The sequence below is a fragment of the Gallus gallus genome, chromosome 3 (genome assembly GCF_016699485.2).
Source record: "Gallus gallus isolate bGalGal1 chromosome 3, bGalGal1.mat.broiler.GRCg7b, whole genome shotgun sequence".
In the NCBI taxonomy this organism is placed as follows: Eukaryota; Metazoa; Chordata; class Aves; order Galliformes; family Phasianidae; genus Gallus; species Gallus gallus.
This window is the reverse complement of record NC_052534.1, coordinates 24,901,811-24,924,561: the sequence shown is the minus strand read 5'-3', so window position 1 is coordinate 24,924,561 and position 22,751 is coordinate 24,901,811. Positions and strand designations below refer to the sequence as shown.

The window sequence follows — 22,751 nt, the reverse complement described above, 5'->3', positions numbered from 1 at the left end:
AGCTGGGGCTAAAGGTACATCAGATAGGCGATTAGCTGAAGCTGCTATCAGTTGCGCTCTAGAAAAGAAAGTGCAGAGACGCTCTGTTTTCTTGTAGGTACTTCCCAGGGTGGCGGGTGCCGGGGGCAGTAAGTTGCTCCATTCTAGGAGGAGTGGGGAGCTGCCCCCACCCTGGCGGAGGCATGATGGCAGTGGCAGGCATCTGGTCGGTAGCGTGAGGGCAGCGGCCCGTGGAGCTCTGGTGCCGGAGGATGTTGGGCAGAGAGTCTCCCGCCCTGGAGAGAAGTGGCAGCAGTGGGCAAGCAGGCGAGACGGAGGCCGTGGCACAGCCCCCCAACAGCATCAGTGTGCGAGGGGTCTCCTACAGTGTAAGGTAGGACCAGGGATCCTGGAGGCAAGGTGAGCCCCTGCCTGCTGCTTTCCCAACCCTGGGAAAGGAGGGGAGAGGGCTGGGACAGGTGGGCTGCAGGCTTGGCCTTGGGCTGGTGAAGAGTGAGGACCGTGGTGGGGCATGTAAGGGAAACTTCCAAAGCTCATGTGTATGTGTGTCATGCAAAATGTTTTACATCTTCAATGTTTCTTCCTTTCTGATGTTTACCAAGAGTGAATGTCGGCCCATGGTGGAAAGTTCCTTTATACCATACAAAATGGACTCGGCAAATACTGAAAGATGTTTCATTTCACGTAGAGGGCGGCCAGATTATGGGGATTTTAGGCAACTCTGGTAAGTTGCTCCCCTACATTCGAAGAAATAAAATCAGAGTTATTACTGGTAACTTCCATAGCAGTCTGAATGTGACTGAGGTCTGTGCTTTAAATAATGAAATTGCAGCTGTGTTAACCCCTGCTTTGTGAAAACCTGACACTTGGTTTCCAGAGTTCTATCTTCTGCCATCTAACTAGCAATTACAACTTCAATAAAATATAAGGTTACCTCCAAATGCAAATGTTTCACGATAAAGTGTGAATGTGGGAAATAAATGCTAATTCACACATATTCTAGTTTCCCAATTGCTTTCCTATTACTTTCACATTAAGACACTGTTTAACGCTTTCTTATTTTCAAGTCTCCATCCAAGTGATGCTGTTGCTCTTGAGATTGCACAATTCATCTCATCACACGATTGATTTGTTTTGTTTGAAAGGATCTGGGAAAACAACACTTCTGGATGCAATATCAGGAAGACTGGAAGATAAGGACAGTTTTTTTGGTGAAGTGTATGTGAATGGGCAACAGTTGAAGAAGGAACAGTTTAGAGATTGCTTCTCTTATGTACCACAGGTTAATCTCCACATTTGTTTGTGTGTACTGTGACTCCTCTTCTGGTTTTTTTTTGTTTTTTTTTTTTAAAGAATTTGCTACTGTAATGGTACAGTGGATTCCCACTGCAATTTCACTAGTAGCTTTGGTACAAAGCAGTCAATAAATTGCATGAATGAATTGAGAGTCTGTGAGCAAAAGCGGTATCTTAATTACTGCTGGACTAACGGCTGCTTGTTCTCCACCTTTTTCTTAGAATGATGCTTTGCTAAGCTTCCTCACCATAGAAGAGTCTCTGACCTACACAGCTTTACTTGCTCTTCAGAAGTGCTCCAACAACTTCATCAAGAAGAAGGTCTGTGTATTGTCGTCTTCTGCTAGGAATGCAGACATGACATCATGTAGTGCTTTTACTGGCAACGCTTTTCATCCATGGCTGTGGTCTATATTTATGCAGTTTCATAATCCTTATTCTGCAGCTGGAGAGATATCTTTCTGCTGCGCACGGGGCAGGATAGACTCCTTAGCGCTCACCACCTCTGCAGGGAGGTAGTGCCGATGTCCCAGCAAATATCATGGGACAAAACTTTAACTCAGAGCTGCAGCAGTTACTGCTGCAGTAGATGTTATTGGTACAGAGTTCAGCTCCCATTGGCCAACTGGGAAACCCAGCTCTTTGTAATGCTTAAGGCTGTGTGTGCTGGCCAGTCTCATGAACAGCAGAGCTGATGCTGGCACTAGTCTGGCTCCCATGGGAACTCTCTCACTAACAAGAGCAGCCCTGAAATACACCATTCTACTGAGCTGCTTACAAGCTACCTTTTCAATAAAATATGAATGTTTCTGATCTACTAGAGGGCCCCTTTTTGTCCTCAGCTCAGAAGTTCCTGATCAGAGGTTCTTGCCCTCTGTCTTCTCTCTTCACCCATATTCCATTCGGTATTTTGTACTTCTCCAAAATTGATTTGCCTTTCTGCTCCCTTATTTTGGAAGCCAAACTCATGCATTGTTCTTAATAATATAATGTCTAGCCTCTCACCTCCTCATCTCTTAATGTCAAGCAAAGCTAAAATTCTACTCATTTTATAATATGTAGAAATGAAAAAAAATATTTGTAAAAGTAATTGGAATACTGCATTAAAAATAATCTAATAAAAATCAGGCCCAAATTCTTCCAATTACAATGGGGGCAAGCAACACTCTGGGGAAGTCTTAGCTTAAAATTATGCCTTTTTCTTTATCCTTCAGTTTTTGTAGTTTTTGTTTTTCTGAGTATCTGAGTTGGTATCTGAGTAGAACACTGATTGGTCTTCTGAATTGGAATTATTTTTCAGGTTGATGCGGTTATGGCTGAGCTGAGTCTTAGCCACATTGCCAACAAAATAATTGGAAGCCAAATATATGTAGGAATTTCTGGAGGTGAGAGGCGTCGTGTCTCAATTGCAGCCCAGCTATTACAAGATCCCAGTAAGTACCACTAAGAGGGTTTTGAACATAAAGTAGAGCAGTGCTACTCTGTGCTTCTGCCATGGGCCTCCATAGCCCACTTTAAAATACAAATACATTTTTTAATCTGTAAATCAGTAAAAGCTAGTAATGATGGAGTTGGATAAGCCATAATTCAGGTTTGCCATTAATCTATTTTTGGTCTTGGAAAGGAGTGAAATCTAAAATCTTAAGGACTGAATATGCATATAGACTCTTTTACCTCTTTCTGGGCTTGCCCTTCCCACATATGCAACATTAGTTTTGACACATTAATTTATGGTTTATAGAACCAATCAGGGCCCTGTGTATGCAAGCACTGAGTCTTGTTGTAGAGCAGCTGACATCGGGCCATGTATGTGTGTACTTCATGGGGTCAGAAAGGCAGTCTGCACACGAACTTTGCTCACTTGGAAAAGAAAGAAACAAAACAGTAAATTGGTCAGGAGTATAATAGCTCTCATGTGGTCCTTCCCTTGATAAGGAGCCAGATGTTGATGCATACTGTGCTTCCGTATGTCTTAATTTTAGTGTAAAGAAAAAAAAGTCAAGTGAATAAAAATCGAAGCTGAGTAACAGAGAGAGTAGAAGGATTAACCGTGGGAAACAGCACCTGCATTTCATCAGTTTTAGGACAGTTTCTTCAAAATGCCAGGATCTTGTGGAGTATACCACCCATTTATTGGACCCTGGAGTCCAAGTAGTTGTTCAAACACAACAGGACTGGACTGCAAGGCAGAAGGGAAAATTTAGATAGCAAAGTGAGGTCTATAGCAGGTACTGTGTTCTCATGGTGACTCCTGGACAGTTCACTGGAGTATTTATTGCTCCTTAAGCTCACATTATAGTAATTCTGCGTAGATAAACCTAAAGAGAAAAATCTTCTTCTCTATACTTAAACCCTAAGATTGAACTGCCTTTTCTGTGCTATATGTCACCTATGTGAAACTAAATGGTTTGACTGTAAATTTTACCCTTCCGTGTGCAATAAAACCATGAAGAAAATTCTAATTTTAAAAACTGCTTTCATTTATAGAATTACACATCCTGTATTCTCATGAAATTCTTGATTTGTTCATAATTTCATTAACTATGTATTTAATTCATATCTTAAGTTCTAGCTAATTATTTCAGCCATATTTACATTTCTATATATGTTGAATTTTACCACAATTCTTCTTAGAAGCAAGTGCACATTAAATCTATCTTGCTAATTTACGGATTTCACTTGAACTTAGAAAAAAAATCTTTGTGTTCTGATTTGTTGTGTAGTTCTGTATGTTCTTATTCCCAGTAGCTGAATCTGAGCCAGTGAAGCTAATAAAGATGAAATACCAAGCCTCGGTAATGAATGTGCACGCTCTGTGTTACACACAGAACTTCATATGTACAGTAATTTCTATAGCATTTTTCAAATTAGCTTCAAATGCAGAAGCCATAACATTTGCTCTCCATTTACCTGAGTTTTATGTTATTTCTTGCCGTAACACAGAGGTCATGCTGCTTGATGAACCAACAACAGGGCTGGATTGCCTGACTGCAAACCAGATCGTCTCGCTGCTGGTAGAGCTTGCACACAGAGACAGGATTGTGATTATCACCATTCATCAGCCTCGCTCAGAACTCTTCAGGGTAAACAATATCTACTCAGCATTTGATTTTTTACCATCCTTTTTAGTATTTAAGTTCTTTTCAGAATAAAAGGACAAGATCAAGTATAGTTGTGTTAAAATGCTCCCTGACATTATCCCCATGTAAACATAGGCTTGTCTTTAACTTTACGAGTCTGACCTTCTGCCACTTGCAGTGCATATTAGGGCACACGCTGCTCTGTGCCAGTAGCACTGACACTGTATGCATAACCTTTGTGTTATGCTGCTACCCAAATCAAAAACACTGGCAGAAGCCATTTAAATTCCCCATGTGTGCCGGCACTGGAAACTAGCATTTTATTTATTGTTACAAATTCATACTATGCTTGCAATTCATGCTATGCTTGCAAATCAAGATGAAACCATGATTTGGAATGAAAAGGAAAAAAATCTTTTATTTCAAGTTTTCCAGGTTCACATAGGTTGTGTGGCATGGTCTTCTTTCCCCAGACTATTTTGAATTTGCATCACCCCATGAACACAAGGCACTTCTCTGGCTGAATAAATATAGTGTGAGTGATCACAAAGCAATTGCGAGTGATGGTGCTCTTCTGGACTGGAATTGGTCCTGGTGCCTTGGGAATGAGCTGAGCATAGCTTGTGGGAGCCCTGTGCTGGCAAACGTATACCCAAAGAGCAGTGCTCTATAAGTCCTTTAATACTTCAGGATAGTTTTCCCAATAATTTGGGTATTTTACAGACTGAGACTATTAAGCACCAAAGGAGGTCAGTCAGTAAGTGAAGGTGCATTAGAAGTGAAGTCAGAAGTCCACAGATCTTATTTCTGTTCTTGGATTAGCTCTGTACACTGCTGGCTCCAGTAACTTTGAGAAGCACTAAGTTTTACAAGCTTACAAATGTGTCATCTTGCATAACCGTTGAGAGGAGTGATAGAAAGGACAAACTTCCTTTGACAGAAATATACTAAGGAAGTTTGAATTCGTCAAATCTATTTTTCCTGTCAAAGCATTTTTATTACCAAGACAGTAGCTGTACTCAAGAATTAATGTGCTTCTTCCCAGTACGTACTGCTACAATCTTAATTTGCCCCCACAGTTATTTGACAAAATAGCCATCATGAGCTTTGGAGAAATGGTTTTCTGCGGGAACCCTATGGAAATGATCACATTTTTTAGCAACTGTGGCTATTCATGTCCTGAACAGTCAAATCCTTTTGATTTCTATGGTAAGTTTATCTAAGTTGTTTTGGTAAAATGAACAGGTTTTCTTTCCAAGATAAAGATTTTTCCATGGTTAAGAATGTGTTTGAATTTTTCTCCGACTCCACAGCTGTACTCAGCTCAGAGAAGAAAAGAGGACATCCACATGTCTGTGGGCAACATGAAACAACAAAAGTTTGCAACAGGACTGAAACATAACAGAAAGGAATAAGCTAGCAATGAAAAAGGAGTTTTCATATTTATTAAACCTCTGGGTTCCTGGTGGCATATCCCTATGGCTATCCATTGAACCATAATCCATAGGGTTATTAATTTGATCCCAAACCTGTAGAAAGCATTCATGGATGTTTTTGATGCCAAAAAAAAGTGAACAAAGTCGTTGCCTGTTGGGTAGGATAGAAAAGCTATAAAGGATGACCAGGGGACAAATGTCCAGACATTCACTATCTGAGATTTCAAAAAGCTTCGAGCGTCTCTAATACCAGGGTGAACTACTCAAGTAGAATGTACAGATTCTTCTAGAGATGATGACAACAAGCTGTTTGCAAAAGCTTTGAGTTCTGTTCTACCAATTCAGGATCATAGAAGTATCTGTAACAGACTTTGAAAATGAGGCTTGGATTCATTGCAAGGCATCTGTGTACCTGACCTATGCAGAAAAATGTATGTCTGTGTGTTTGTGTGCATCTGTACATTTACATGTGTCTGTCTATCTTTTAAAATCTGGTTTGCAGGCTGATTTCTGACAATAATAGCTGAATGTTAACAAGGAAATGTGACCAATCAAAAAGCTGTGTTCAGAAACATGGCACATTCAGAGAAGGCAGTGTTTTTCTATTGTCTAGATGGCATCCTAAATTCAGAGAGAAGAGAGGATGGTTGTTGACATGAAGCTGGAATGGGATGAAGCTGAAAATACTGGTGTGACAGTGAGGATAATTTTGTCTTCATGAATTTGAATAGTCTTCAAATGCATAGATGATTTGAGATTTAGACCCACCTTTAAAACAGCCTGGTAAAGAAAGTACTGCATTCTTCAAATGTCAACCTCTGAATGTGACAAGAAAAGGAAAAAATACAGTTTAGAGCTAAGAATCATCAGAATATTTAGTCTTCAGAAAATTGGTAGTTTATATTTTTTGTGTGATTTAATGATGTGAATGAAGGCACAGATTCTGATATCATTTACACCAGCAGCAGAGGAAAATAAGATCTTATGTATGGAGCATGGCTTATACTGTTGAAATGTTGCATGCTTTGTATTTAAAAAAAGAAAAAGTACAAAACATGATAGGCATTAGCCACTTGGTCTTGTGACTGGTCTGTTTCATCATTTTTTTGGAAACATGCCTGGTTGCCATTTGTTTCCTGTGTGACTTAGAGCAAGTCGTGCTCAGCAGGTTCTATAAAGTATGGCCCATTTCTGGGTGTTCATGTTTAGAATGAAGTCTTCAGTTCACCGTTAAAGGCAGTTATGCTAAATTCCAGTTTTCAGAAGACTAGGGAATATTCATAAGAATTCTAGTTTTGAGGACAAACTGAGACTGTTGGACAAGGGCTGCAGATACCCTTTTCTCCTGTTAATTTGTCTTTTGAAAATGAACATAACATTTTAAAACTGCCATCTAAGGATGATATAAACCCTAAGAGTAGATCATCTTTCATCCTCAGCTGGGAATCTGTCTTGCTTTCAGTAGCAGTAGCACTTCACTGGTGTGCAGGAAAAAGGCTGAAGGTCTGACTGGTACACTGTTAAGTCCTTGCATTTCCACACAAGCCTTGAGGGTCCTACAGAGGATGCAAAACAGAGAGATTTATTGTGGTTGCACAGTCATTCATTCCTTCTGCTTCAAATAGAAAGGAAGGAGTAAAGGAAACTTCATTTATTTCAGTCAACCTTTTATTTGCAAATTTTAGGATAGAGACATGGAAAGGTTTGTTGCAAGGGAGAAACAGATAATCAGAGAATCATCATAGAATCACAGAATGGCCTGGGTTGAAAAGGACCTCAAAGATCATCTAGTTTCATCTCCCCGGCCATGGGCAGGGTTGCAACCATTAGATCAGGTGGCCTAGAGCCACATCCAGCCTTGTCTTGAATGCCTCCAGGGATGGGCATCCATAACCTCTCTGGACAAAGATTAAGAGGGCAAAGTGATGCACATATGCTAAATATTTTGTAAATTTACAGTGGATCTAACTTCTGTGGACACTCGAAGCAAGGAACGTGAACTCGAAACCTATAGCAGGGTTCAGGTGATTATATCAGCCTACAGAAACTCGGAGATCTTTAGGAAAGTACTGGAAACTATTGAGAGAACAAGGTTTATGAAAGAGCTTCCACCCATACCGTTCAAAAACAAAGATTCACCTGGTGACATTTCCAAATTATGGTTTCTTTTAAGGTAAGACTTTTTCTTTTAAAGAAAACAGTTTTTCTTCTGTTCTCCTTATCCACTAATCTCTCAGGCTTTTTTTCTGTTTGTGTGAATAGACTTTCTTGTTATTTTAGTCTGTCACTTCACCTGTCTGTCTTTTCCATATTGTCTTTTTGGGAATATTTTGTGTGTAACATTTGCTCAAAGTTAAATAACCTATCAGCACGTGGTCAGTCATAGCTAAGATTTATACTGCTATTGTTTTGTTTCATTAACAGGAGGATAACAAGAAATTTCTCCAAAGATAAGATGGGCATAATCATGCGTCTCCTCCAGAATCTTCTCTTTGGCTTGTTTGTGGCATTTTTCCTTCTTAGACTAACGCCTGACCTGGAAAAAGGAGCAGTGCAGAACCGTGTGGGTCTCCTCTACCAGTGCGTGAGTGCCCCCCCCTACACAGGGATGCTCAATGCTGCTGCCCTTTGTGAGTTTCTGTCCTCTACTATGTGCAACAGCAGGTATTGCTGCCAGTATTTTGTAACTAGGAGCAAGTAGTTTTTGAAGATTGTCATTTAAAGGATTCTTACAGTTTTAGGTAATACAAGAGTTGATAGGGAAGCATGAAATTCAAAAGTGAAGCAACAGCAAGCTTCAAAATGAAGAAGAGTAGCACATTCAAGAAGCTCCATGTTCAGTGTGCTTAATGAAGCAGTATGCCCCTAATGATAGAACTATTTGAGTTGAAAGGGACTCTTAAAAGTAATGTAGGACTAGATGACCCGCAGCTCGATCAAGTTGCTCAGAGTCCCTCTAAACTGACCTTGCATGACTCCATGGACAGGGCAATCCTCACCACTCCCTTTTTACAGCTGACCTGGGTATGGAGGCATTATTCTGAAAGATGGAGAAACCCTTTAATTGCCTGCGCATAGCATTATAAGGACAGGACAAAGTCGAGGTGTAAAATTTACAGCCTTAAGTAAGATCAAACACAAAGACAAGGAAAGGGTGGAAGTACAAAACAGCCTCGAGAGCAAGGAGGGATAATTAGATTTAAGACTATTATGTGATAATTATATTTCTATCAAAGGGTGTTTTTCTTACAGCTACCATCAATTAGTCACACAAAGACCAACAGTAGTTTGCATTTGCAACCCTAAAAACTGTTCTGCCCGTGTCAGGAATGTACGCTGCTGTCATCACCTTGAGATCAGAGCATATCAGTATGTTATCCAGTGATGGCAGCTTTTCCAAGACTTTATTTGTATCTGCAAAAAGAGGAGAGTGCATGCTGCCTCCTCAGATCTGTTTTACTCAGCACAGAAAATTCTGCCGTCTGCAGGGACCAAATTTTGCATTCATAGTGGGAAGAGAACGGGGTGGTTTAAACAGAATGTTTCTGATAAATGCACAAAGTTGTCTCAGTGCTTAATGTCAATTTTGTGACAAGAGGTTTTGGTCTCTTTATTTAAAGATTATTTATTTCTTATGTATTTAACTGTATTTAATCCAGTCCCACCTTTACGTGCTATCAGCGACCAAGAAAGCAAAGACGGCTTGTATCAGAAGTGGCAAATGCTTTTAGCTTATATTATACATTTCCTGCCCTTCAGTATTCTCAGCGTGGTAATTTTCAGCACCTTTATGTACTGGTAAGTACTTGTGCCATCGAATGGATTGTTGTTTTCTTTTTGTATCAATTTCAGTTCCTTTGTCAGCAATAAGCCTCCCCACATGGCTTAGTGCTATTTTCTCTCAGAATGGTCACAGAGAAAGTTTAAGGAACGATTATGCAATTCTAATCCTTCCCTTCCAGGCAGTGTTAAGACTAGATGTACACTTGTAACAAGAGGTGTTAAATAGCATCAGGGAGTTGAGTGGCCCCTAGGAACTTGCCAGTCTTGCTGAAGACCAGTTGAGTTGCTGAGGTATTTGCAGAAAGGCTTTGTATTTCACGTAGGTCAAACTTTGAAGACACACATATGTAATTGTAACAACAAGTAAGTACGTAAGGCTGGCAAAATTGCTTCTTGAGTTAACCTGGGAAGCTTTAATGGGCCTGGGACATTCATCATTTTTATGCCGTACAGAAAGTGTGAAGTATCAAATTGTATTTTACATTAAAAATAGTTAGGAAAAGGAGAAAAAGTGAGGAATGACAATAGGTATGTGACAGTAACAAAGCTTCCTTCCACTTCTCTTCCTTCTTTTCCTTCTTCAAACCTTCTCTTTCACTCTCCACAGAAAGGCACAAGTGTAGTAGTGGGAGAAGGGGTTTGTTTGTAGAACTTGGCTTTTTCCCCCCCATTAAATTTATTTTCTTGTGTCACTGTGAAACATGAACACAGAATTTGGTGATGAAATATTTCATCTTTTCATTGTTACATCTATCACATAGGACTGCTGTTCTTTATTCCTATTCCATCAATTTCTCATCTTCTGCCTGCTTATTCTGAAATTAATGCAGGCCATGATTGCTATAATAATGTGATAGCAAGGTATTAAGTGCTAATTCCCACCCTTCAGTATTTTTTCTGGGTATTTTCCTAACTATGGAAGGAGAGGAGTGCTGTGCACTAGAGATTTTGTTTGTTTTCATGTGACACATCATAGATAACAGTCTACAGAAGAGTATGTGCAAGTGAATACCAGGCTTGTTTGTGCTTGGGATGCATGTTCTCTGGTCAGCCATTAGGAAGTGATAAGGAGATAGTCCATTGTAAAAGATATAATGGATACAGGAGCTGTTCTGCTGTAGCTTTGCAACAAGATGCCATTGGTAATTTGAAAACGGATTAAGTAAAATTGCATAAAATCCCATCGACTGTTGAATTAGAACTTCTGCACTAGGAGACAGTCTGCCAGGGGGATACTGCAATAGTTGTCTTCCTATCTAGAAAAACATGTGAAAACAGGTCAGTGTTTTCTTCTTCCTCTTGCTCTATAGTAGCTGACAAAGGGAAGCACTCAGGCACATAAGCATTTACCTCCTTCTTTTCATTTGGGGTCCCAATAACTGGTCTCCAAGGTCTCCTAGATGAAAAGACTAAAGCCCCGAGAGAGAAATTTCTTATCCTCCAAATCTGAAGACATGTGAGCATGATTTTGGTTTTGGTGGTGTTTGTTTTCTTGTTGTTTTTGTTTTTTTGTTTTGTTTTTTGTTTTTTGATAGATTGGTGTTGATATGAATAAAAGCAGCTCTGTTAAAGCAAGGCAGTCTTTCCTTAGGTGCCCTTAACTGCCTGGGCTTGTATTTCTACAAGCTGTTAGTGCTGCCCACCTCAGGCATTGCTGCCTTCAAAGTCCTGTTCACAGACTAGCAGGAGTTACTATTTCCTCAAAGCAAGTGCTGGGATGCACTCTGCTCACCCAAGCACTTCCACTGCTACATGCCAGTAAGCTGATTTCTGAGAAGGGTGTGGTTTGGAAAGTATATTTTAGAGTCACTGATGGAAGGTCTGTGGGGCTCCTGAGGGTCACAAGTTACTGTTTGTCCCAAGCTACTGTTTGTCACTCATATGGGTAAAGATTTTGCCCTTGTGCTTTAGCAGCTTCAGACAAAATCAGTAGTAAAGAACTTGATTCCAGTTAATATTTACCAATATTAGTTCTAGCCATGTCTTTGCTATCTTGAAGGTTGTCTGAAAGCCATCAGTGAGCAAAGTTTTAGAGTGATTTTGTAGCACCCTTAAGCCTCTAAGGGTCAATAGTTTCTCTATGAAATTCTGAAAGTTGTTTCTGTTCAGGACTAAACTTCTCTCAATGGACCAGCTTTTGCAGAGGCTTTTACAGCCTCTGGTGTCTATTTTTACAAGCCATTTTCTCTCAGAGTTTGTGCATGTAGGCACATCAGACAGACCTGAACTCCTTCATGATCAGGCACAAAATGGGTCCTGCAAAGAACAAACACTGCCACTTTTGTATGATAATCGAGTTCACGTCCTCTATTTGTGCAGATTTTTCTAGCTAAGGATACCTCTGGAGAATATTCTAACAGTTTATATTATCCTACCATTCTACTGCTCTGATTTTCTATTCTCTGAGTTGTTTTTTCATTCTGTATTTTTTGGTTTTCTTCTGTTCCTACACCTATCCCAAATTTGGGAGTCTGTATCTACACAGTTCTGTTATTAGAGAATTTCAGAGGATACTTTAATGCTAGGACCTTGGAGAGCTGCTCCTTCTGCACTCATCTGTGGTTAGAAGTTGTTAAGTACCTGCTGGCTCGGTGAATGTTTAGTACTTGCAGTCAATGTTCAGCCACGTGTTTATAATAGAGACTCTTTCAGTATTACATGCAAAATATGCTACAGGAAATTCTGTGAGAAAATTAACAGCTCTACTTCAAGGGCATGGTTTGGGTGTGGTGGATTACAAAATAAGACAGAGTCCTGTGACTCTTGATATTCATTTGAGCAATGAATATGAAAAAAAGTGTCAAATAGCTGCTTTCTAGCTAAGCAGAGCATGTTGTATGTACTGGTATGAGGGAATTTGGAATGAAGTATAGTGGAAATGTACTATGTCACCAAATAATTAAAGGTTTTATCATCTGTCAAGTTTGCCAAACAATTGCTGGCTTTGTTCACTTTTTAGTCTTAAGCAGAAATTGGAGGGGAACAATTTTCCTTAAGTGAGGGACAAGCAAGGAACAGTGTGTTATTTATTAAAGAGTGTGAAACTATGGAAAAATTGCATTTGGATGAATTACAGGGGTGGTGAATTCAATTAGCCTTCCATTCAATTAGGGGTGAGTATACCCATTTTTACGATTACATGTAAGTGCAGAAGTGCAAAATTCCATCTGTTAATTGTCTGCATAAAGGTGTCCTTTAAATATACAACCTATAAATAACTCAACTCTTACTGAATGGACTCAAAGGAGGAGGATGTTAGTTTAGGGGATCATTAAAGCCATGGTGGTTATCTTGAAATAACACTGTTTTTTCCCTACAGTTACATCTTTACATAAACCTCATTATTCTAGATGGAGAAAGCTCATACATCTGCAGTTATGTCATGAAGTTAAGCGGATGCCCTTTTTGTTAAGGCTTTGTCAAACACGCAAAAAGCGAAGGGATAAACCATTAATGAGCAATGATTGCAGAAATGAATGAAAACAAAAATGAATGGTGTGTTCCAAGTTTTGTCCCAGACCAAATTGCTTAAAAAAAATCCCCTGGTTCATTTTTTTTTTTTTTTTTTTTTTTTTTTGTACAGGACTGTAGGGTTGTATCCTGATCCTTTCAGATTTGGAGTTTTCTTTGCGGTTGTCTTGGCGTCCCATGTAATTGGTGAACTACTCACCCTTGTGATGCTTGGGGTTGTTCAAAACCCCAATATAGTCCAAAGCGCAGTGGTGCTGCTTAACTCAGCAGGTGTGGTAGTTGGAACCGGACTCGTAAGGTAGGAAAACGTTTTACTTCATGATGGTGTTGACATTAAAATAGTCTACTTATAGATGAGTTTCAAGAAAAATCTGTATTGCTTCAGTGCAGTAATGCAGAGGAGAAAGGTAACAAAAGTGCAGCTGTTATCTTCAGAGAGAGGAAGAACTATCTAATCATGTTAGACTTTGTACTAAATACACACACACACACAAATAATAACTTCAGATATTAAAATGTTTATTTATTATTGCAAAATAGCATATAACTTGAAGATAAAATTGAGCAATTCAAACCTAACAGCTCGGCTGAACTCTTTTACATATGCCAACACGATCGTATCAAATGCTGTCCTTAATAGAGAATTCTACAGAAAAAAAATCCTACCAGTTTTAATAATTGCTGGAACTTACACACATTAAATAGTGGTTTTAGAAAAAAACAGTTGTTCTCAATAATTTTATTAATATTCTTCTCCAGTTTAGTCAACTTTTCAGATATCTTTTTTAATTTGTGTAAACTCAACTACATAAAAATATTAAATCAATAAATAGCTTAATAAATGTGAAGGAACATTACGATGCACCAACAAGAAATTAGGACTGAATGTTACCATGCTGTACCGAAGTCAGAGAGAACCTTCGCTGCCGTCTCCTCATTTAGTACTGAAATAAAACTTATGTTTGAAAAGCTGACATGTACAGCCAAGAACTCTTCACGTAACTCTCCCACAATCAGAGAGATTGTTTCAATTTAGGGCAGAACTGGTTCTTGCAATGTAGCAAATGACAATTTAACTTCTCTGTTTCTTAAAAGGACCATAGAAGAAATGCCAATGCCTTTTCAAATCCTCAGCTTTTTCACCTTCCAAAAATACAGCAGTGAGATTCTGATTGTCAATGAATTTTATGGCTTAAACTTCACCTGTGGTAAGTATTCAGAAGTATTCCTTTCCTTCTACAAACAACTAAATTGTCCTGATAACTTAAAGAAAACTTGTTAGTTGTTTAAAACATTCGGAACTTACTGATTAGGAAAAATGTACTGTAACGCCATATTTGCATGCTAGATAAATGTCCAACTATTTTTTTCAACCATTTCTCATTCTTTCAGTTTTTCATCTTTTTCTTCTTCACCTATTCTTTTATTCTCCATTTTGGAAAGTCAACTTTGCAGCCTACTATGTGCTCATCAGAGCAGTTGCACAAATAGAGTATCAATAGAAAAAGATAATATAGGATCGAATATCAATACAGGGAGGAGTACACATAACACCCAACCAGATGTTTCCTCTAACTCTAGTGAGGCTTCAGTTCAAATATATTAGCACGGCAAATATTGAGCAGCTTAGGTCTGTCAGGCTGTGCTTCACTGTTTGTGAGCACGGTAAGTGAAAAACATTACAGTCAGGTTGGAAGGATTAGAAGGATGATGTGAATCAGTCAACAGGGGTAAAGCTTTCAGCTATCTTTCAGCCTTAAGATATTTTGGGCTTTGTGGACAGGTGCTTGTACTTCTCTCCAAGGCTACATATCCTTTATGCACTATTTGTCATCAATCTTTCCTGCCCCTCTTCATTAGAAAAGTGAGGGTGGCAGCTGTTTGAATACAACCATAAAAACAACTATTAGAAAATGAGTCCATGACTTTGCTAGTAGTCATTAATGGCTGATGTATAGTGTGAATGATACGTCTATCATACTGGCCAAAGTGCAGCCCCTCTAGACCCTTCATTTACTTGGTATGAACAAAACAGAAAGCTCCTAGAGACATTTTGTTTGCTTCTTTGAATAACGTGGCCTAGATTAACTGCTGAAACACAAGGTTTGTCTGTTCTTAACACCGAAAGGGTGGGAGCTGTAGCTGTGGGCTCAATTCATCATTAAAATAACATTAAGGCTAGATAAATTAAATGTATGGACCTAGATACTGGACCCTGGGTTTTAATTTTACTGATTAACTTACTGAAGGAATTATCTTTTTCTTCTGACAGGTAGAGACAACAGTTCCACTACAGTGAATGTTGCATGTCCAATCTCTCGTGGCATTCAATTCATTGAACAAAACTTTCCTGGCGCATTGTCCCGGTTCACAATGGATTTTTTGCTGCTCTATGCTTTTCTACCAGTACTTGCCATTATAGCAATCTTGAGCTTCAAAATAAGAGAGAAGATTATTAGCAGGCAGTGAAAAAAGGTAGCAGTTTTAACAATGTGTAATACTGTACTTTCAGTTTTATTACACTTCAAAGGTTGATCTGATGGATTTTATATAGAATTTAAGCGATCAAACATATAGAAACACATTCATCTTCCCTTGCTTGATCCTAAGTGGACACTTTCCATCTAAAAAAACAACGTTCTAATAAGAGTGTGAATGACTTCCGGCTATTTCTGGTATTCCCACCCTTCTCTCCCCTCCCAGATCAGCCATTTCAACAGTATTACATGTTTTAGAGGACTTTTAAAATTTGATTTAGTCTGCTGATGTGCTCATTCTTCAACAAGGTATCTAATGGTGCTTGAATGTTTTCCCCAGTACTTTTTAACTATTACTAATAAGCAGAGAGGTAGAATTGCTGAGTAAATCTTGATTCTAGAATTGTTTTTGAAGTAGTATGCTTTGTTTTGTTACCATCTGTGGGACTTCGGAAGGAGAACAAACCAAATACTGTAATAAAAGACAGAATCAAGAAATCACTTTAATCTTATGCATCCAATCCAACCACAGCATCCATGAGTACAACATCTTTAAGCAACATAAAGGTTACCAAATGTTTTTGTTTTGTAAGCATTGCCAGATCACAGAAGGCAGTTATGTTATTTATATTTGCTCTTTCTTCTTGGTATTCAGTTCTAAATCTTGTTTTGGAAGCAGTCTGTGAATTACTAGGGGGAAAAATTGTTTATTAATAAAGTATCAGTTCAACTAGGGAAAAACATACATAAATGTTGTCTCCCTTTTCTTGAGAGAGATGTTATTTGCATCTTTCTCTGGAAATCATTCTCACGGGCTCACTAATACTTCAAAGGGGTTAATTTATCCAATGAGTAAATAGAAGCAAGTAACTCTCAAAACTGAAAGTCTTAAATAACTGAAAGAGTTAAGTATACTTGTACCTTAAAATTCCATAGTAAAATAATTAGTTTAATTTTACAGTTTTAAGATAAAACACATTTTAACAAGTATGGAATCCCCAAGTTAATGCCAGCTTTTCACTTAACTGGCCAAGGCCAAGATTTTCTTCTCATTATTTTTATGTATAATATTCTCAGATACAAAAGTTACATGAACAAAAAATTCAATAAACAAATACATGAAAAAAATATATCTAAAAGGATGGAATGATACCAGGTTAATTTGTCTTTGCCATTTTTATGCCCACATAGAGAGTTGTTCATCAGGGAATATTCTTGCATTCTGCTCTGCCAAGTGCCTGTTTAGGCATTTACTCTCTGACAAGTCTACAAGTCTTAGCTCTCAAGAGCCATCTCTGGCTTCAATGAAGATCTTGTCTTGCTTATTCTCAGAAGACTCAGCCCAGCTGACTGCAGTGAGGAAGTCCATGTACAAAAAGCCGTGTATATTTAGGTCAGCATTTCTCTAGCTTAGGTTGAATGAGAATTAATTAAACTTCCACCACTAACAAAATATTTTTAAAATTTATTAGAATGACTTACAGCATTAGAATATTTGACAGAAATGTCTTGTTTTGAATTGAATGCGCAAAGGTATTGAAACACAGCAGAGGAGAATCAAACTTCATGATACTGAAGCTGAGATAAAGAAGATTTGTAAATTTTAGATCAGATCAAAATTGGTTTTAATTCTATTTTGTTCTGCACATTTTTCTGGAACTATTCAAATAGGTCAAATTATGATGGAAATGCATTCTTAAGCTTTGCTTTTGAAGAAGCCTGGTGTATTTAACCATGGAGTTCATACTGCGGATGTGAAAACTTGTATGCATTTACGCACATGATTAGGGTAGTATCATTAAAAAGAAAAAAAGAATGAGTAATTTGTTACAAATTATAAAACAGATAGGACTGACGCCACCTTCATATTCAAATCCTGCAAATGTGAAACTTAGTGCCTTCAGCAGTTCATCAATCAGGATCAAAATCCATTTCTTTCCAGGATTTGGAGGCATTTTTTTTGTATTGTTCAAATTCCTGAAAAAGAAATATATGTAGATATTAATTTAATATCCTCATGACTAAAAGTGATAAGATATATTAGCCACCTCATCAATTAAAGCATGTACAAAGATTATTCACTGTAGAAAAAAAATAACTAGATGGTTGCTATTTCTAACAAAATAATACTGAAAGTGTGGCATTTGATACATCTGCGCTCACATAAAGACATAGGGAGCTAGATTTATTTTTTTTTTATATTATTATTATTTTTTACTAGACGCTTGCTTTCTAAGGTAGAAGAAAGTTGAGACCCTTTCTTAGACATTCACTTCAGAGAAGCCGGGCTCCACATGAACATACTAAAATGTATCATTACATGTCTTTTAAGAACAGAAAACAGAATTGCTGAACAAAAACTCATTTGTCACACAACCCAAGCATGCAAGTCAAGGCCTTTCAAGGAGCAAAATGGACTGGAAATTCCTTAAGAATATGGAAAAATAAACTTTTTTTTTTTTAAAGCATGCGGCTGAACCATTGAAATTTTATACACTGCCTAAGGAACCCCTACAGAACTGAAGCCAGATACATTAAGAATATGTGTGACATACATGTGGCAGGTGTTCCCTTATAATGGCCCTGCTGTGGCCACTGAAGTTTAAGCTGCATTTTGTCTTTGCTACCTTTCACAGTCTTGTCCAGACAGCAGTAAGCAGAAATGTATTTTGGAGGAATGCAATGGTTGTTTAGGAGATCAGTGTACCGTGTCTACCCAATCTATGGTAATGGATATCCATGGAAACATTCATCACTGCTTGGGACTGTTCAGGAAATGTAGTAATCGAGACAGACAATGATGCCACACTTTTAATTTTTGGTTTTTTTTTTTTGATTAATAGTTATAAAAAAAGAAGCGTTTCAGGTGCTGCTGTTCAGGAGATTGAAAAGCTTACACCTGTATGTAAAACTAAAATGCAAAACCAATGTGGTAATTACAATTACACATCTTCTAGCTGATAATTAGATTACTAAAAGCAAAGAGAGGCTCAAATTGTGGAGATATAAATAGTGTAAATTAGGTGTGAAGCACGGGGCAGTCTGTATTATGAATATTGACATCAGCAGAACACCAGCAAGGTAAGCAAATGATCTCATTTCAGTCAAATAGCGCTACTGGGAATCCTTAAGCCTGTAAGAGAAGGTCCCAGCAACACTGCAAACAGCAGTTTCATTTTCAGAATTTTATTGTGTGGTGTATACTGTAAGAAATCGTTTCTGATTATTTTTTTCCAGCGAAAAAGCTATTTTAAATGCACTATGGCTGCTTTTTGTTCATTTAAGAGTGACAAGATACTTGCTGTAATGAAATAACTGTTAGACCTAACCACGTCCCACTTGCAATGAAAAAAGGCATTCTATCTTACTTACAAGAACACATTAACTCTCTTTTAACTACAGCACACACAAAAAATTTAATTGTACTGCAACTTCTCATTGAGTTCAATTAACTACAGATAACTTTGACTCATTGTTGCTATGATCTACCTGCAGTATTAAGTTCTGTATTGTGAAAAATGTGCCAGGAAGGTCTTCTAAGACAGTGATATTTTGTGTTTTATGTGTAGCTAAACAAACAAAGCTAGATGCATGTTTTGAGACACAGCTGAAGGTCAGATTTAAAATGGGTTACCTGAAAAGCTTCTGAAAGCAAATATCTGCATTTAGACAGCTCTATGATCTGTCGAGATACCGAATCAGGCCGTACAAATATACTGCTGTGAATAGAGCTGAGCAGGCAAAAACTCTGCTTTTTATTATTTGTTTCCATTGTTTATTGAGGAACTCATGCTAACAGGACAATACAGTAGGCTGCTAAGAGCAACCACTTAAAGAGAAGAAGTTAACCCAGCAGCTTTTTTTATGAGCTTCAAAAGATCTATGCTAATTCAGGAGTAGTACAACTCCTTCAGTGAGATTTCAATGTATTTATATTCTTGCTCCTAAGTTTACTTAAAAACCCGGAGCTCCTTTTCCCAAAATGCTTTAAGCAGAAAAGAACATTCATCCTTCTTGAAATTCACTCTCAAGCCAAAAAGAGAGACAAAATACATATTAAAATTATCTGCCAAAGCAAGAAAGTAAAGCCAGCCTCCAGGAGTCACAAAAAAATAATGTTTATGCACTTACGATTGTACAGCTACTGGAGAAGCTTGGGGTGATGAGAATAAAAATGGGAGGCAGAAGGAAGGAAAAGGGCTGGACTTCAAGCAGTGATTAGTATAAATGCAGTGGAGACCCTCAAAACTGTTCAAGTGTTTTACATGAAAAACAGAAAAATCACTGCCTAAAAACTGTGAGGAAATTCTATTGCATTCTCTCTTTCAGGCAGTAACTTCAGCAGCCTCACCAGCAGTGCAAAACTATCAGAAAGCACCACAGGTTTCTGAGCAATAAGAGGATTTTTTAATTAGTACATATCCTTCTGATGCTTGCAAGAGTTGAGTTTTACAGCTTACTCACTGATGACTGATGCAGAACAAACTGTGGCTAAATGTATTAAGTTGCATTATTAAATACAAGTCCAGTGGGACTGTATACTGTTCCATCTGTAAGCCAGTCTATACTCAGTATTTCATTCCCTCACTATTAATATAAAGTAACTGTGATCTCGGAACATTCTGAACCATTGGCAAACTTCCAGCAGTTTGGTAGTAGAAGTAGAGAGAATGCTGGGATATTGTAAGAAGTACATTTATCCCTGTTTGATGCTAAGAAAGTAACTTCAGCTCTAACAGCTTTCTCAAATGCTACAGAAAGGGGTAAAAATAGATTAAGAAGCTTTACATATGAGGACTGAGCGTTAAGGTCACTTCTACAGGTGCTGGTTGCCTAAATAATTAGCCTTACAAATGCTTCTGACTAAGTGTTTCAAGAAAGGTGGATAATTCAGCAGAATTTATTTTGCTGTAATTTTAGCTAGCTCCAAGTCAATTCGCTTAAAACCAGCATATACTAAAGCAGTGTGTCTATTCCACCACAAAAACCATACATATTTCTCATTTTGCTGTACACTTAAGAGGCATATCAAAGGAAGACTACTTTTACTCAAAGTGAAATGAGAGCAAAGAAATAAACAGGATTATATGGGGGAGAAGAACCTTTAACAAATGCACTGATTCAGGAGGAGTATATTTCTTTAGTTTTGATGTAAAACAGAATGTAAAATAAATCCCCATAGATCAGCAAGGTGAATAGGGGAAAAAAATCTTTCAAATACAACTTAAAGATCACGTCAGAGACATTTCTGACAAACCCTTCCTGCTCATGAAGTCATATACTATAAACATCAGCAGATTTTTACAATATACTGTAACTACACAATCACTGCAGAGATCTTCTCTGCAGACCAGAGGAACATCCTACCAAAGAATATACTTCCAGGTAAGCCCAAATGATCACAGCTAGAATTAAGCTTCTTTTTTTTTCCCCCCCCGAGAACCAGGTGTATGTCATACAGATCAGATTTACAGAATTAATAATTGCTTTCAGCATGCTTTGAATGTTTCAAATGTTATTGGTGTGCCAGCAACTTGTCCTGAATGCCTCAACATTGGCTAAAAGTGAGTTTTTTTCCTTTCTTTTATATATATATTTTTAACCTTAATCCTTCTGTACTTCTGTATTACTATAAATTCTTCAATTGTCAAATGGGGAAGATCTCAGCTATCTCATAAAGGGATTGAGAAGAAAGACTTAAATGATGTTTGTGAGGCACTCAGATAAGATAACATTACCACACATTCTCAGAGAAAAAAATTAATACTTTTGTGTTCACTGAAGTGTCTGAATGGCAGGTTGAGAAATAAGGTACACAAAGAATAAGTATAATGAAAAGAAATACTGAACAACTGAACTGAGACATCAGCAAAATAGTATATGATCATGTAATTAAAGACAATACTATAATGCCTACAAACAAGGAGTAAAATTACGATTGCAGGAAAAGCCTTAATTGTTGCATTCCCTCAGTTCTAAGGGATTGGCATCATGACTTTAACTGTCTTTTTTAAATGTGGTTTCTCACTGAACTTGCTCTCAGTCTGGAGCACAGTAAAAAGAAACAAGTACTGAAACAAGGATTAAAATAAGCAACTAAGATTTGGTAGAAGTTTAATAACTATGCTCTAATAAGACTCTTAAACCAACGCTAAAATGCCTGTGTTGTACCCATTTGGATATGTTTTCATGCAAAAACAAGAAAGCTTACTCTTGGCAGTTGTATCAACACCCTACGTAACCTTCTTCACAACATGAAAACTAGCACTTCTCTGGAGAAGACGAAAGATGCTCCTGCTGTAAAGGTGAGTGTCATAACCCTTTGCCCCCTAACACGGGACAGGAGGTTCACTGCACAGCATGAAATCTTCTATGTTGTTTAACGACTGAAGTGCTCTCCTGAAGTTCTGCAATGTGCTCATAGCAGGACAATATGTTGAGAAAAATATGGCTGGTCCTCATGTTGGCCAATGTGTGATTGACTGATCCCAACCACAATCAGATACTGATGGGGTGTGAATAACAGTGGCAGATCTGACACCAAAGATGACACCAGTTGTGAATGACACGATGCATTAGCCCATGAGTGCAACACAGCACAGATGTTTTAGAACCACATTTTGTGAGTGACATGGCTGTTTTTGATCCAGAATCTAAAAAAAATAGTAGTAAAATAAATCTACAGATAGACAAGTTTGGTGTTTGCATGACTCATGAGAGGATTAGTGACAGGATATATTTCTAATCTTACTTCAGATAAATGTTCATAATTTTATTTCAGTGTATTTCATACGTGCAGTGTTGCTGCTTTTTGCACCCCAGCCCTCCTTTCTTCTGTTTAAGGCTTTACAGCCTTGTTCTTGAAGATATGCTGCCATTACTTGTAAGCTGACATCGAAAGACACCACCAGTCCACCAATCCCTAACACTTCAATTTTGCGTAACAGTGACCTGTTGGTACTTTGGCACTGACTTTAAAGAACCTAAGTGGGAGGCTATCCAATTCCTTGAGCTCAAGGTTAGCTTTAACGTTTGCTTCTGTGAACAAAGCTACAGTTAAATGTCCATATAGAAGGAATTTTTATCCTTTATGCAGATCTCAAAAAGGTCCTAGATGCTATATTCTCTCAGAGAATAACTCCAGAGCATGAAAAAAGAAGTAAACAATTACAAGAGCATTATTTGACATAAATCAGCAAGTAATGTCTG

At 38.0% G+C, this 22,751-nt stretch overlaps 2 protein-coding genes and 1 long non-coding RNA gene across 6 annotated transcripts in view; 1 reads left to right on the top strand and 2 right to left on the bottom strand.

Moving 5' to 3' along the window:
• The first annotated feature begins 46 nt into the window (after positions 1-46).
• ABCG5 (ATP binding cassette subfamily G member 5) lies at positions 47-16,681 on the top strand. Its single transcript, XM_419457.8, has 13 exons — positions 47-373; positions 603-724; positions 1,146-1,282; positions 1,518-1,616; positions 2,596-2,728; positions 4,239-4,378; positions 5,455-5,584; positions 7,771-7,984; positions 8,236-8,441; positions 9,471-9,609; positions 13,178-13,363; positions 14,161-14,273; positions 15,338-16,681. Exons 1-13 carry the CDS (start codon positions 252-254, stop codon positions 15,532-15,534), a joined length of 1,938 nt encoding a protein of 645 aa, XP_419457.4. The 5' UTR covers positions 47-251; the 3' UTR covers positions 15,535-16,681.
• LOC107052929 lies at positions 13,564-15,451 on the bottom strand. Its single transcript, XR_001465760.4, has 2 exons — positions 15,310-15,451; positions 13,564-14,942 (listed from the first exon to the last, which is right to left on the bottom strand). It is a non-coding gene; the product is annotated as an uncharacterized LOC107052929 (long non-coding RNA).
• DYNC2LI1 (dynein cytoplasmic 2 light intermediate chain 1) overlaps positions 16,021-22,751 on the bottom strand; it is a 22,369-nt gene continuing 15,638 nt past the window's right edge. For all 4 annotated transcript variants that reach the window (XM_040697690.2, XM_419456.8, XM_040697691.2 and 1 more), the window contains one exon: positions 16,021-17,519. In XM_040697690.2, the coding sequence (XP_040553624.1) occupies positions 17,454-17,519 (66 nt within the window). In that variant the 3' untranslated portion in view covers positions 16,021-17,453. The remainder of the gene's footprint in view (positions 17,520-22,751) is intronic.